The sequence below is a fragment of the Panicum virgatum genome, chromosome 6N, assembly GCF_016808335.1.
Source record: "Panicum virgatum strain AP13 chromosome 6N, P.virgatum_v5, whole genome shotgun sequence".
Taxonomy (NCBI): domain Eukaryota; kingdom Viridiplantae; phylum Streptophyta; class Magnoliopsida; order Poales; family Poaceae; genus Panicum; species Panicum virgatum.
The window spans coordinates 49,117,758-49,132,457 of record NC_053150.1 but is presented as its reverse complement, the minus strand read 5'-3'; the positions used below and the strand labels follow the sequence as shown (position 1 = coordinate 49,132,457).

Sequence of the window (14,700 nt, the reverse complement as noted above, 5' to 3'; positions counted from 1 at the left end):
TAAAACCCTGGGCGTGCGGGGGCGACCTCCGTGCCACGCGCGCGGGGATGGGGAAGAGGCCGAGGAAGGAGAACGTGGGTGGGAGAGATGGATGTGCCGAGAGCTCCTTGGAACTGAAAGTTTCAGGGACATGAGGTCCTGTTTAGTTCCCACTCTATAAATGCAAAATAACCGTAAACACATTAAAGTGAAAAGGAATCTTGCTAATTTGAAGTACTAAATGAAGTCTATTTACAAAACTTTTTGCATGGTTGGGCTGTAAATCGCGAGACGAATCTAATGAGCCTACTTAAGCCATGATTTGCAACAGTGTTACTACAGTAACCATCCGCTAATTATTGATTAATCATGAATTAGTTAGCATCATTAGATTCGTCTCGCGATTTACAACCCATCTGTGCAAAAAAGTTTGTAAATAGACTTCATTTAGTACTTCAAATTGGCAAGATTCCCATGCAAATTTTTTTTTGCGTTTACAAGTAAAACAAACTAAACAGACCCTGAAAGGGATGTGTGGTTAGTGGTGCTTTCAGAATCTGTGCCACTGACTGACCTCCAACCAGGAGTTGGGCCCGTGTTTAGATGCAAAAACCAAAATTCCAAAAAAATTTTCCGGCACCTGCATGGAGATTTAAATCTAGACGAAATAAAAAACGCATTGCGACTGCTGTCTGTAAATAGCGAGACGAATCTAATGAACCTAATTAGGCTGTAATTAGATGCTAAATTGCTACAGTAATGCTACAATAAATAACCTCTAATGACGGATTAATTAGGCTCATTAGATTCGTCTCGCGATTTACAGACGAATTCTGTAATTATTTTTGTAATTAGTCTATATTTAGTACTTCAAATGTAGAAAGATGTCTTTTCAAAAATTTTACATCGCGCAAGGCAGGGACAGTAGCGGGAGGGAGGCAGCAACGCTTTTCTCCAGGTCAGAACTCTGACTTGCTGGATCAAGCGGCATGGTCCCAGCTGGCCTGTTAGGTTTGAGGACCCATAAGGTCAACCTCAAGTTTGGAAATGAAAATTATTAAGACCTCACGTCACATGCGTGTCCATGCACGCAGAGCATAACAGTGACGCCTTCGTGGCTTTGAATAATACCGGAATGCTATCGTTTTACAGTTTACTGATGCTTTTTTTTAACTCCCAGAAGCACTGGGAGTCATCTAAGAATTTTAAGAGTCCATATTGACCAGACTCAATACAGATGAGACTGTCCGAGTAATTTCGGAACGCGCCATACTGAAGCACTCACACTACACGCACGCGCGCGCACACACACTCACTCCTTAGCACCCGTGGGAAAATCCCGCGCCGGGGTGGCCTGCACACTGGAGCGCACACTACCCGAGTTACGGCTCGGTCCCGATAGTTTACTGATGCTGTTTGGACGAAGAAGTAATCACTCTGTTCGGCAGCTCCAGCAGCCTCTAACCCAACAGTATTTTCCTTTCACACCGCTCCAGCACCAACTACCAGCCACCAGCAAACCACCAGTATTTTTTTCTCACACTATTCCAGCCACAAGCTCGAGCTCCAACCTAGATAGAGTGAGTATTGTTTGCCCCGGTCCAAACACAAGATGCGCCCATGTTTCAAGTCTCAACTCTGTGATGTTTGACCAACGAACGACCACCTAGACACCTAGTAGGAGTTCTTCGGGATGGTAAAAATGAAATAACCCAGCAGTAAGTACACCATGTTACGGACCGAAACTACTGTTTAGGGTGGCAATTGGTCAAAAGCATGCGCCTACTCCTAGGTTAGAACCGAACCTACTAGGGGCGTGTTTGGGACCGCGATTTCTGCAGCGGCGGTGGCGCTAAGCGAAGAATCCCGCCAAACGCTTCGCGTTAGACGCGCGTCTGGCCAACGCCTGCAGGAAAAAAGCGAAACTTTGCTTCGCGTTAGACGCGCGTCTGGCCAACGCCTGCAGAAAAAATACGAAACTTTGTACTGGGGGAGGGAAAAGCGGAGAAGCGGCGTCCGTAAGCGATGGGCGGCTGGTGCTCGCGGTGCCAAACAAACAGGGCCTAGGTCGATAAAGCTTGGCGCTTTTTCTTGGAATTCCGCGCCCACGTTCCCCCTGGATCGGACACCTTGATGGAGACCGCAACCGACTCGGCCGTGCCGTGCCGTGCTGTGCCTATCATTCTTCAGACTACACCCCGTGCGTGCATGACATGGCAATGGCATGCGCATGATGATGCACACTCTCTGTTGGGTGGAGCTGGTGCACGCAGCACAGTGCACGGGCCATTTCTGGGATAGAAGCTCCCGACCCGGCCGGCGGCGGGTTCCGGATCGCAGTCGGTGGTCGGAGGGCTGGCTGAGGTGAGCTGTGTGATGGACGGGTCACCGACGACGACGAGAGAATGCGACCGAGCTGCTGGTTGGATCGAGCGTCGACACGAGCGAGGGCACGGAACGCCCGCCTCGGCCCGGTGGTTGCGCCGCTGCAATCAGTTGTTCCGGCCTCCGGCCTGGCGGCCCCTGCCGTTGGCGCCGCATTCCTGTTCCTGCCCGTTGGCTCCCCTCTCCGCCGCAGTCCCGTCCCATGCTCCCATTCCCATCCCCGCCGGCCCCCACGCTGCCGCCGGCCGCTGCGCCCATGCCAGAAGGCAGGCAGGGGCTGTTGCGTTGCGTGCATCGAGGCGGAGAAGCCGAGAAGCGAAAAGGGATCGACTTGCACTTGCTGGCGTTCTCCTCCTCGTGCCAGATCGATGCCCCATGCCCGGCCCGTCGATCGGACGGCTCGCTGCCTGCCACTGCAACGACCACAGTGGCACTGTACGCGTGCATCGGCCAACAACAGTCATGCGTCCAAGCAACCGGGGTGTGGTTGGTGAAAAAAGTTTGGGTTTTGGTACAGCACACGTACAAATAATATTTAATTATGAACTAATTAGATTTAAAAGATTCAGCTTGTGCTAATTAGTAAGATTATGTAATTAGTTATTTATTTCAACTATATTTAATACATGTTCGAAGATTCGATTTGACAGATACAGTGCAAAATTTTTTGTAAACTAAACAGGTTTCGAATAGCAACGGAACAAGACACAGCCGTAGCGCGTCCATGTACATCGGTACGTGTGCGTCAGTCGTGGAGGCAAGATCCCTTGCCTTTAAGCAGCAGCAGCAGCAAGCGCCAGTACCGTAGTACAGTACTCGACGTGCCATGCCGCGGCGATCGAGCTGCTCGTAGCTCTGGGAATTATGAAAGCCCGTCCTTCGTATCCAAGGACCGTAAAAGGAGCGATCATAAAGCAGAGCCCTTGATATCTCTCTCTCACAAACTGACGCCATGGAACGTGCAGAACTTTTGTGCAATGTGCTCGTCCAACCTGCACTGTTTCTGGAAGTTGGTCGAGACAAACTTGCAGAATTGGACGCACTCCATCCAGATCCAGCACCAAACGCTCCTACCGATGGCCAGATGATTAGAACCCAGCGCGCGGACTGATGAAGGTGCTCGATATTTACTCCGGCTGCTTGGGTCAGCTCTGCTGCTCAGCCGGGAACGGGTGACGCGTCGATGCCGCTGACTACCTGCATGCGGCAACCTCTCAATCTTGCTCACCTCAGTACAGCCGCAGATGAACCATGGCAAATTGGCAACGAGTAGGATGATGAGGCTACAGCTCAGCGCCATTTTTTTTGCTCCTCACGGAGAAACCAATTGGCTGATGCCTTGTTCTTTTTCTTGGCTGATGCCGGACTCCAATTCAAACGGCGGCCAGCGCACCTTGGCGGGAGGCGCACCTCGGCGGGCCCTCGACATTGTCTCGTCGTCTGGTTCGCGGACAGGGGCGCAGGGAGCGGCGGCCAGACGAATCGACGAGAGGCGGTGTCACACAAAGCGACGAGACCGACTAGCGGAGGGCACACGAACGTGATCCGTCGCTCCGGCGTTCAGACGAATCGACGCCGGCGTCCCTTGGCGGGCACGGCGGCGATTCACGGGCGGGCGGCGGTGTCGATTCACGGGCAATCGGCGGTGGTGACTGCGACCAGGATGCCTGTGATTTGTATAATTTGGGATTAGGATGGAATGAGTGGGGGTTTAAGTGCAAAAATAACCCACCTGTGCCCCTAGCCATCGGATGAGAATCATGTGGTTTCGATTGGAGTTTTCAAAGTTTACACAGGATGGCTGGTTTCCATAGGATACGCTGCCGAGAATAAAGGCCATTCAATACCTTGGCAACACAGTTTACTGCCTGACCCTCCCCAGCTTGTACACCATGCCACGCCTCATGTTCATGTACGACCGGGAACACAGGACGGTGAGGAAGAAACACAGGACGGTGAGGAACACGAGTTGAAGGAAAAAAAAAGAAACAAATGCAACATCTTCTCTGTCAATGTACATGGTTGCATTTGATTTGTCCAGGACGAGATTGGTTAAGTTCACTTCTTGGGCATTTGCTCTGTTGGGAGACTCTGTACAACGGCACGGGCAGCAGGGACAGATCCTGTCAGCCGTGACGGACCGACACGTTACAGTGAAGTCCGTCCGGTGGCACACCCCGTTTCAGTCAGTACCGACGAAGCAGACGGGAACATCGGTAGTGGCTGTTCCGTTTCACTTGGAGAGCAGCCCGAAGTAGGGGTTCTCCATGGCCGATGCGATCTCGACTCCGGCGGCGTTGAGGAGCGCCATGTCGGCCCTGTCCCTCGGCATGACCAGGTAGCCGCTGGCGCTGAGCCTCTGGAACCCGCACAGCTCCAGGAATTCTACGCCTCCTTGCAGGTTACCCACCCTGTCCTGCAGGAGCGAGCATGGTATGTCAACTGAAGATCTTGCAGGGGATCGCAGCATTCAGAAATATGACCGAGCACGACATGTTGCGTTTTTACCATGAAAATAGGGTTGCTGAGCCGAATCCTCCTGAACTTCTCCTCTGCTGGGTTCTTCACTATGTTGGCGATAATCTTCAACAGTGTTTGGTATGCTCTTGTGACTCTGGCACTGTCATCCTACAAGTGAAATGACATACAGCATATTTAACGGTTCCTAGCGTCCAAGTAACACAAACATCTGAATTCTGATGCCTTAATAGGTCATATTTTGCCTTTTTTTGTGACCGGTTATTGAGAAACATAACGAAAACACGATCAAAACACAAGCTAGGAAATGAAGGCAAGTGCTGGACAAGCCTGGAATATATTAATCTAAACCAAGTGAATTTATTTGGTGTTCACAGAGCACCATATTCAGAATTGTCAATGCTTCTGCACCAGTTGAAATGCCTAAGAGACAATGGATCAAAATTAGCATCTGCAATGAACCATTTTTACCTTGTGATTCTTCTTCAGAGTTCGCAGGCAATCTCTCAGTTGTTCTGAAGTTACAATACGTTCAACAGGTTTTACCTGCAGTTAAGAAGCATGTGAGGAATGTGCTTTGGAGGTTTGATCTTGACATGTAAAAGTATGGTGGAAAGACATTTAGACCTTTGTGGGCGTTATGATTGCAACTGAAGCCGCGGCAGGATTTTCCTGTGGCAAACCAAGCCTTCTCCTTCTTTCTGCCTGCATAGAAAGGAAAGGATATGACTTAGGCATCGGGGACGGGTATATCACTGGAACATTTTGGAGAAAGAGCCGATGAGATGTAGTTGCTGAAGTTGAAGGAAATGATGTCACTTTAGTGAAAGCAAGCGCCCTTGAACATAATTCATGATTTAAAGGTAATCTTGACCATACCCAATGAGAACTATGTGGTTTAGTTATGTCCATGCAGTGAACGAAAAAATATAAAGAAAGGCTGCGATATTTCATATAGTTGTGAAAGCATAAAGTGACAAACTTTCAATGTGGAATCAAAGATTATAAAATTTTAAAAATAAAAGATTTATTGGATGACTTCTGAGCATGCTGCAAAAATTTAACTATAGTAAGGTGTAATGAAATGTTTGTACAATTAACAAGGCCATAGAAAAAATATAACAATTAAAAAGGCGCACAAACAGAAAATGACTCCTCTAAAATAATGGACTCATTCTTCGTAACTATTAATACAAGATGGATTTAGGTCCAAATTCCAAGTGAGAAATTCTCATCTGCTACCATATCCACATATCACCTATCCAGAGAAGCCTCAGTACCCATTAAACCATTTGAGTGGCAAATAATTATATGTTGTGAGGCGGGGACAAATAGCAACATACCCTATCATCTGCTATACGCTGTCGTATTCTCTCTCTTGCTCTTTTCACCTCTTCTTGATCTGCTATACGACTTTCCATCATGCTGCAGTAAACATAATATCACTTCTGCAACAAGCAATTTGGAATTGGAAATATCATCACTACATGCATATGAAACAAACCGCTTTCTTTGATTTTCCTCAAGAGTTCGTTTTGCTTCCATAAGATCTTTAGAAGCTCGAATCCTCTCCCTCTATAGAAACAATAAGAAACATTCAGTTGGCAAGAAAATGGCCACATGATATACTTAAATGTATTGTAAGAAAGCACATTTTGTTCTTCCTTCTGTAGTGTTAGATTTTTTTTTACTTCTTAGAAGTATGAAAAAAATCACAATACTTGATCATCTTGTAACTGATTTCGTTTTTGCCCCCTTGCTCTTCCTTCCTCATCTCGTTTTTGCTTATATAGTGCTAATATCCTGATAAGTACAGGAGGTTATTAATTTTCAAAAAAAAAGTACAGGAGGTTACACTTACTAGGGTGAATGCATGATAAACAAAATAACTGTAGCTATCCAAAGCAAGGTACAAACCTCTTTCTATCTTCTTCCTCCTGTTCATCCGCATTTAATTCTCGTTCCAACTGGGATGTCTCCTAAAAGGGAAGTTCGGGTGTGACAGAGTAATAGAAAGAATGAAGCACTAATTCAAGATCATATGAGGCAGAAAGACAAGATGCTAGCAAATGGCAGCAACACACTAAATTATAATATATTGATAAAGCAAAAATCGATGAATGTTGAAAGAGTGATTATATTCCAACCCTTCACAATAGCTTAAGCTTTTGGCTAAATTTGTCGTTGCATGGAACTCAATATGTTATGAAATTTCATAGGAAACATCTAAGATATCAAAATTAGAAAGTGACCAAGTACATTGTGTCTTCCAGTTTCAGTCCGTTCTTCTGGTTTCTGCTCCTGCACGGGATCCCTGCAAGGCAAGCATGCCATAGAATATATACTACTGCAACAACGTAGCATAGCAAACAAAAGAAATGCCGACCAGAACATGCATTGAGTCACCCGAGTATTTTTTTTCAAAAATCATTTAACTATGACATATGACTTGTTTTATTAGACCTACCTTGTGCATTGATGCTATACCATACTGATACAAGTAAAGTTACAAGAACTAACACGATCACCAATCACTTGCTAGTATTTTCTAGTGCATCGCCCAGAAGTGTAAACTTGTAAAGTGGGCAGGCTGAAGGAAAGGTTTTGCCCCCACGTGGCTGTTTCATTAAAAGGAGAATGACACTTAACAGTAAGTCATGTGAAATCCCCAAGAAGAAAGCAGAAGAAAAAAATCTTCCTTGAGGTGACAGATTGGAAGTTTAGGTAGCATGGCATCCAACACTGACTATGTCACTCATTTGAAATATGATGTAGATTGCAGATTTCCTCAGTAGAGGTCGATATTTAACAGTCTTACTAAGAAATTGATGGTTTTTCCACTGAAATAGTGCTATGGTATTTCTATTGCAAACCATATATGAAATCATTTAAGGAACAAAAAGTTAAAAACTAACCTCATTCCTTGAATGTCATTCCTTACTTCATTTGATGTGTCACCGCATTCAATGGGGATTTCTTGTGGAATCTAGACCATTCAAATTTCAAGGGGACAATCAAAACAAATTGTTTGAACGAAGTGACATTGTGATAGTGATGTTCGCATGACAATGCGACCGGTTCCCATGAAACTAGAAATGTAACGTAAGTGAAATAAAGGACTTGTGCTAATGAAGAATATTTGCATTGTTAAGAAATAACCTACCAATGGTAGCCGATCAATGTCTGGGTCACTTTCATGTTCCAGAAGCCAGTTTACAGCAGATTCAAGATTGGAATTACCTGATCAAGACATTTGGTTATCTCTCCAATTCACCGAACTACGTACTAAAGAAATAATATAATGAATATTTATAAAAAGTATGTTGCCAGAGCTTCAGTTCAATCACAAATTTTTCATCTTTTATAATTTTATGGAAAATACATATCTATCAACAGCAATAATGAAACAGATAGAAGAAACAAACAGCCATGGAAGGATGATAGCAATACACAAACATAACACTAGCAACCATAGAAATGTCTTCTAGTTATCTATTTGGCCCGTTATCAGCCTATCTTCAGTAAAGAAAGCAGTGTCATACAAGATCTGTTCCTAGTAAGTTCGTTTGAATGGACATACCTGAAAAATGGAGTGCCCTGATTGAACGAGTGGTTGGGAATCCCATGGCTTCAAGTTCACCGAGCATTTTCTTATCAACTTGTGGGACAGCCATAGCTATAAGATTGGTGAACAAAAATAAGAGCAGCCCAATTGCTACAAATACAAAACTGGGAATGGATAAGGGGAAAAACATGTAGCCATACGAAAATACTGGTTCAGATGAAGTAGATGTTCCCTACAACTAAGAATTAATTAGAAAAAAATAGTTGTGCAAGCACAAATAATTACAAAACTTACCGCTGACTGCATGTCCCCCATGATCTTATATAATTTAAGCTCTGTTTGAGGAGATCTATGTTCAGCTATTTTGTTTTTATGTCTAACATGAAAGTTACAATGTCCTAGAGTTAACATTGGAACTACATCTGTGTAGCATCTGTGACCTGTGAGTATGTTAATTCTTGGTCAGTTGGCCTTAATCATTATACATGGAAGAATAGGTACACCAGAAACAGCTAGCCTGAAATTACAAGTCATAATGGAACGACACAAGAACTAGAAAACAGAAGCAACGGAAAAGCTTAAGATTGAACAAGTTTGATGAAGAAATTCACGAGATCTCCAGGTTGCATTGAAATTTGGATGACAGAACAAGTTGATGAAATGATGAATAGAAAATTTACCTTTCAAAAGTTCTTTCCTTGCTTTGTATTTCTGGATCCAAGCTGGATGAATCCTCTATAAGTAGAGCAAAGAGCTATGCGTTACTGCAAATGGAAAGGGAAGTAGGAAAATTAGATGTAGAGGATTAGAGCTTTGCTTCTTCTGTACTTCATTCTTGTCTTTTCTTCCCAGAAGGGTCTTGTGGTGACCTCAGGAGACTGGGGTGACTTGTGTCCTCCTGCAGTTACTTATACCTTCCTTCCTGCTTAAGATTCCCCCCTTGAATCAACAGCCTGGTCATAACTAGATTGATTCCTTTGTTTGGGTTACAACTTACAATCTCAATCAAGTCACTAAGAAACTCAATTACAGAGTAATATTGAGGTTTTACAGTATGACAAGCATTAGATGGTGTCAGCCAGTATACAATTGAATTGCTTTGTCAACGTTGCTTTAGGATGTTACATCCTGACTTTTTGTCACCACTGCCTTGCAGATCCTTTGGTTGGAAAGAATACAAGGATTTTTATTCAAACATCCAAGCACATGAACATGTAAACCTCTTAATAAGAAATATAGAGACAAATGGCAGCATCAGCATGTAGCAGTAGCACCGCACAGCCGTGCTCTCCAAAGGTAAATATTTTGCAACCACTAGCCGAACGAAAGGTATTAGCATGGTCAATTTCTGTCCTGCATGGTCACTTCTGCAATCCACGTGTCTGATAAAGTGCCCAGTGCCATCACCCATACTCCCATAGTACTTGTTGCCTCGTTGGAGATGAATAACATCAGAAGTGTGGTGGCATTGTGTTATCCAATGTTCATGGAGCGCCGTATATCTCAGTAATATAACTAAGCTAGTCAACTCGCACAATGATTATGAAGAAGCCAAGAAGGGTTAAATTTCCTCTTTGACCTGGGAACCTGCATTGATGCTTCAGTTTTTTAGAGAAAATTGCAAAAATAGAACTCAGAACCAAGCAATGACCTCCTGGACGTCGTAAAAATCTAAGAAACCTACCATTGTTTTTCAGAAGAACATGGTATTCTTCTTCACATGAAACTGTTATTTTTCTCCTTTTTCATAGCCCGTGAGATGAGATTCCCTCACCAGATTGCACTCTCGAATGGGTACATTTATGGATCGGCCATGTACGAGACTAATTTTTTGTATTGAGTTTCTGTCACTCTTTTGGCAAAAGGAATCAGACCTGTCATTCATTATTTCGCCCCACTTTCATGGTTTAACAGCTTCCATACATCACATTGGTCTGATCACCTCTATCCATCCCTATTGCAAGCAACAATTTGGCTCGTTCCACCATTTCCCTCTATGAATTTCTTTTATCAGTCGTACTTGGGTATGAAAAAGGAAGATACTAAATCGTGTTTACCAGAAATAAGAGATTGGTCAGAACAATTATTCAGAGTTGTCCGATGAAACTGAAGAAAGAACAAGTTCTGATGTGCTGAACTATGAAGCGACTGAACGCAACAAATTCTGACGTGTAGCTTGTTCGTGTCAGTCATGTTGACGGCGCGGCGATGATCCCCCTCTCTAAAGGAACCATCCTGGTTGCTAGGAGATGTGTAGCTTAATTGGCTTACAGCTACAAGATGTGTACATCTTTTGCCGAACACTCTTGAACTCGGATGAATCCTAAAGGCACATAGATATGTGTGGATTCAGTGCCCAGATCGAATGACAAGAGGTGTCTGATATCCATCTGTTTACCACAAGATATCCAAAGGGATGGAGGTTTCTAATCTTTGAAGCAAACTGTAGCTAGCACCTAGCAGCTTAACTCAACAGGTCAGGTGTCTGGTGTATCCTAAGCTTATCGACCTGATGCCTAACAGGACCAGAGAAAAAAGCACGAGTAATTACTGAGAACGGAACAGTCTGCAACAGGTTAACAACTTAACATCACATTCCAGCTCCATCAAGGAAGTGCCTCCAACAGCCCGAACACTGAAAAGCAGAGTAATAGGGTAGGGTTCCAAAGAAAGTGCAAGCTCCAGATCCCAAATCAAATACATCTTACTATTAAATCAACCTCCACATTTTATATACAGAAGATATTACTCCTCCAATATCCAAATCATAGATTAAGTGGCACAAGTATCATTGTACCTAAAAGTAAAACGACCTCAGATAGAACTCAACGACTTAGCCATACTGACACTACATTATTTTCGGAATAAAGACAGTACTTTTAGGATAGATCAAGCCTAAAACAAACTGAGAAAAGGAAACATTGAGAAGAAGGAAAAGACAGCTTAAGGTCATCCTTTTCGTTCCTAGCTTCAGCGCATTCACTCCTCCTGTTCTCTGAAAAAATAAACAGAGCAAGTGAGACAAACCTTGAGGAAAAATTCAGTAGGACGAGCAGGCCAGTTGTGGCCAAAACAACTCACGAGGTTCATATTTCCTGAAGACTGTACAAATTGCCAAACTGATTCTTCCTCTACACTTTCTGGCGCTTGCTTGAGCATGATTTGTTGTGCCTTATGAACTGAGAGGTGCCGTTCTTCGCATGAAACTTGTAGCCCCTGTCACAACAGTGGCACACTGCATACACCCTGCCAGGATCTGTGGTGTAAATCTTAGTGAAATACAACCAAACTTCTGATCCACCATCCGGACCACCAGTTCTCTTGCGCTTTCCAAGCCGTGATTGATCACATTGACCAACCCATCCGGACCACCAGTTCTCTTGCGCTTTCCAAGCCGTGATTGATCACATTGACCAACCTCACCGAGCAAGCAGTCACGGAGCAAGGTGCTCATGCGCGCTTTCACCTCTTCTTCACGCTCACCTAATGGATAGGATTATGGAATGTTAGCCTTGATACTTGATGCCCGTGCAAAGTTTTCTCTACTACTAAATTGATGCAATGAAGCAACTGAAGACTAGCTGCAGTGAATGAAGTATTTTGGGGATTAAGCTGTTCAATCTATCCTACCGATGTAGTGCTCTTCTTCGTCGTCGTCCCCATTCCACATTCTTTCCAACTCTTTGACCGCATCTTTGAAAATTTGGATTACCTTGCGAAACACCATGCTCCCCTACAATTAAGCAAACGTCAAGTGTGATTAAAATGAAAGCATAACAAAGGTGCTGGAACTTGTATAGTAACAGGTACAATTGGATGAATTTTGAATGCACCATAGAGGTTCATATGGATAACAAAACTAAGTAAAATTTTCACATGTTTAGTACGTAGTATTTGCTGCTACATACTTGAATAATTATTTCTTTGTGAGAGATCCTTATACCTCAAGAAGCAGGTCGGGGGGTCTTGTACTCATCGACCTGGTGGTACTCGAGCATGATCCAGTCCATCTTGGTGCCATTGTCATGGTGGAATTCGAGGGTCCTCTTCATCCCGGCGTACTGCGGCACCGGCAGCTGACCGATGCGGATTGCAATGAGCTTGTCATTACTCTTAATCTCCTCCCAGCGCCCCTGATGCGTCTTCAGGCTTAGCAAGTTCGTGCAGTAGCGTGGGGTGGAAAGATCCCATGGATCCACACTAGCGTTGAGCTCCGGAGAGTCGACCCTTCCCTCCATATTCCCCTGCTTGTAGAGATCAAGGTTTGCGCGAAGCTCACGCAGGATCTCCTGGTCTTCAGTGGTGGACAATGGATTGTTGTTGCATGTACATGTCTTGCTCTTACGGTGCCTTCTGAGGTGAGAAGTGCCATTCTTGGAATGAGCCCTGAGCACCCTGTCACAGTGGTGGCACGCTGCGTACACCACATCGGGATCTTTGGTGTTTATCCTGGTGAAGTGCTGCCAAACATCGTCTGATGATTCTCTATCTGGAGCAGCAGACGCAGTTAGAAACTTCCTACGCTCGTATCTTTCTTTATCAAGACCTCTCCAACTCATCAACTCGGGCACGCAGAAATAGTAAAAATGAAGCATAGCACTTTGCAGATCCGCCATCATGTCCTTGTTGTGTTCTGTTCAAAATGAAAAATCCACCATCATGTCATAATCCCCATGCAGCGATTGTTGTTCAGCCGTGGAAGAGCTAATATTAAAAGAAATGCAAATGCCACCCTGCAAGTCACCTAAAATTTCAAACCATCCTACTAGTCTAATCCTTTTGCAAAGCTAAGTGCACCCTAGACGTTCTAATTCGACGCTATATCGACATATTTGCTATGATACAACCTTGCATTGAGTAGTATACTAGATCAAATGTGTTGGTGTAATAGCTTTCTCCATGAATCTGACCAAAAGAGTAGTCTTTTGGATCCAAGCTAATATGTGGTTAAAGTCTAGGTTGGGCACACCTATAAGCTAGGGAAATATGCGGGTATGGCATCGAAGCAACAAGCCTGCAGATGCAACTTGAAATGACTTTTAAAGGGGTATAGTTACAAATTGTTGGGCAAAAACTTAAGAAGGGTAATCATATATATAGTAGATAATAACGCGGTTTTATCGGGGGATGAAACGTACCGGGGTTGGCGAGTGCTGCATCAAGGTAAACTTCCAGGTCTACGTCAACACCCTTTGAATAATATGGGACCCGATCTGTGTGCTTTTTGTTGAATACCTTACGAAAGACCACATCCTCCTACAACTAAGCACAAAACGTATGTATAGGCCAAATTAATCCATGCTTGCTTGAGGCGGCCTTTATCAAATGTGTTATTTGGCATGGTCATAGAAAATCTAATAGCTAATAGCACGCTGATGCAGCGATGTCGGTATTACCTAGACAAACATGTCATTATCGAGCAGGTTGTACTCGTGGATGACCCAGTCCGTCTTGGTGCCGTTGTGCTCGTAAAACTCCAGGGTCCTCGTAACCCCATGGTAGGACGGCGAGCTGGAGGGCGAGGACGAGCCTTCTCCTCCTCCATTGGAGCGCATCGCGGTGAACTCATCTTCTTTCTCTTTCCAGTACCCAGAATGTGTCCGCAGGCTTGAGCTCCCCGGCTTCTTCGGCATGATGAATCGCCGCGGCAGATCCCATGGGTCAACCTCGGCGAGGTCGGCGGTAGCCTGCAGCGTGCGGTAGAACCTGCGATTCCGCTCCAAGTTCTTGCTGGACATGTCCCCTATCGCCTCCTCGATGGTGCATCTCCTACAGCCGAGGCTTCTGAGGCGCACCTCATCCATCGCGTCGTTGATGTTCCGAAGCTTGGCAGCGGCGTCATCGGCTTCCATCGAGACCGAGCTGAATGAGTTGGCTTGAGCTGGAGGCTAATCTTGGGTGGAAATAAAACTAAAAGCCGCGCCGGCGAGGGTAGGAGGCAGGAAGGCGGAGGGAAGTTTGATTTGGAGCCGGGAGCTTCTCTTTCGGGGATTGGGGTTGGGGGGGCGCCCGGCGCGATTCCCCCGGCGCTGGAGGGGAAAGGGTAAAGCGTTGGTGGACGGGGGAGAGCAGAGCTGGAGCGCGGCGACAGAGGAAGCTCGAGACTGACTGGCGACCCTTTTTATCGTGACCAGGATGTGCCGCGTCGGGCTCACCCCAGCCCGGCTGACCCCACAGTCCTACTCAGCGGCCTTTTCTTTTCTTTTTTTGAGGATGATAAAATCGCCAAAATCGTCCCTCAACTCTTGATAAAGGATCAATTTCGTCATCCTACTTTTCCGTCCAAATTAGTC

At 45.0% G+C, this 14,700-nt stretch overlaps 1 protein-coding gene and 1 long non-coding RNA gene across 4 annotated transcripts; both read right to left on the bottom strand.

Moving 5' to 3' along the window:
- Positions 1 to 4,208: 4,208 nt before the first annotated feature.
- On the bottom strand, positions 4,209 to 9,278 carry LOC120677275 (UBX domain-containing protein 1-like). Of its 2 annotated transcripts, none has more exons than XM_039958424.1 (13): positions 9,088 to 9,278; positions 8,423 to 8,518; positions 8,006 to 8,082; positions 7,758 to 7,828; positions 7,102 to 7,156; positions 6,760 to 6,809; positions 6,564 to 6,645; positions 6,347 to 6,417; positions 6,186 to 6,267; positions 5,470 to 5,547; positions 5,314 to 5,388; positions 4,873 to 4,992; positions 4,209 to 4,780 (listed from the first exon to the last, which is right to left on the bottom strand). In XM_039958424.1, the coding sequence occupies exons 2-13, from the start codon at positions 8,514 to 8,516 to the stop codon at positions 4,598 to 4,600; spliced, it is 1,038 nt and encodes a 345-aa protein (XP_039814358.1). In that variant the 5' UTR covers positions 8,517 to 8,518; positions 9,088 to 9,278; the 3' UTR covers positions 4,209 to 4,597. The 2 variants fall into 2 exon arrangements, with proteins under 2 accessions (XP_039814358.1, XP_039814357.1); XM_039958423.1 differs by having other exon boundaries at positions 6,760 to 6,821; positions 9,088 to 9,277.
- A 1,809-nt stretch (positions 9,279 to 11,087) lies between these two features.
- Positions 11,088 to 14,486, bottom strand: LOC120679683. 2 transcript variants are annotated; one of them, XR_005677285.1, is made up of 6 exons: positions 13,804 to 14,486; positions 13,546 to 13,669; positions 12,351 to 13,040; positions 12,038 to 12,140; positions 11,489 to 11,890; positions 11,088 to 11,402 (listed from the first exon to the last, which is right to left on the bottom strand). It is a non-coding gene; the product is annotated as an uncharacterized LOC120679683 (long non-coding RNA). The 2 variants fall into 2 exon arrangements; XR_005677286.1 differs by having other exon boundaries at positions 13,546 to 13,663.
- Between the last annotated feature and the right edge of the window lie 214 nt (positions 14,487 to 14,700).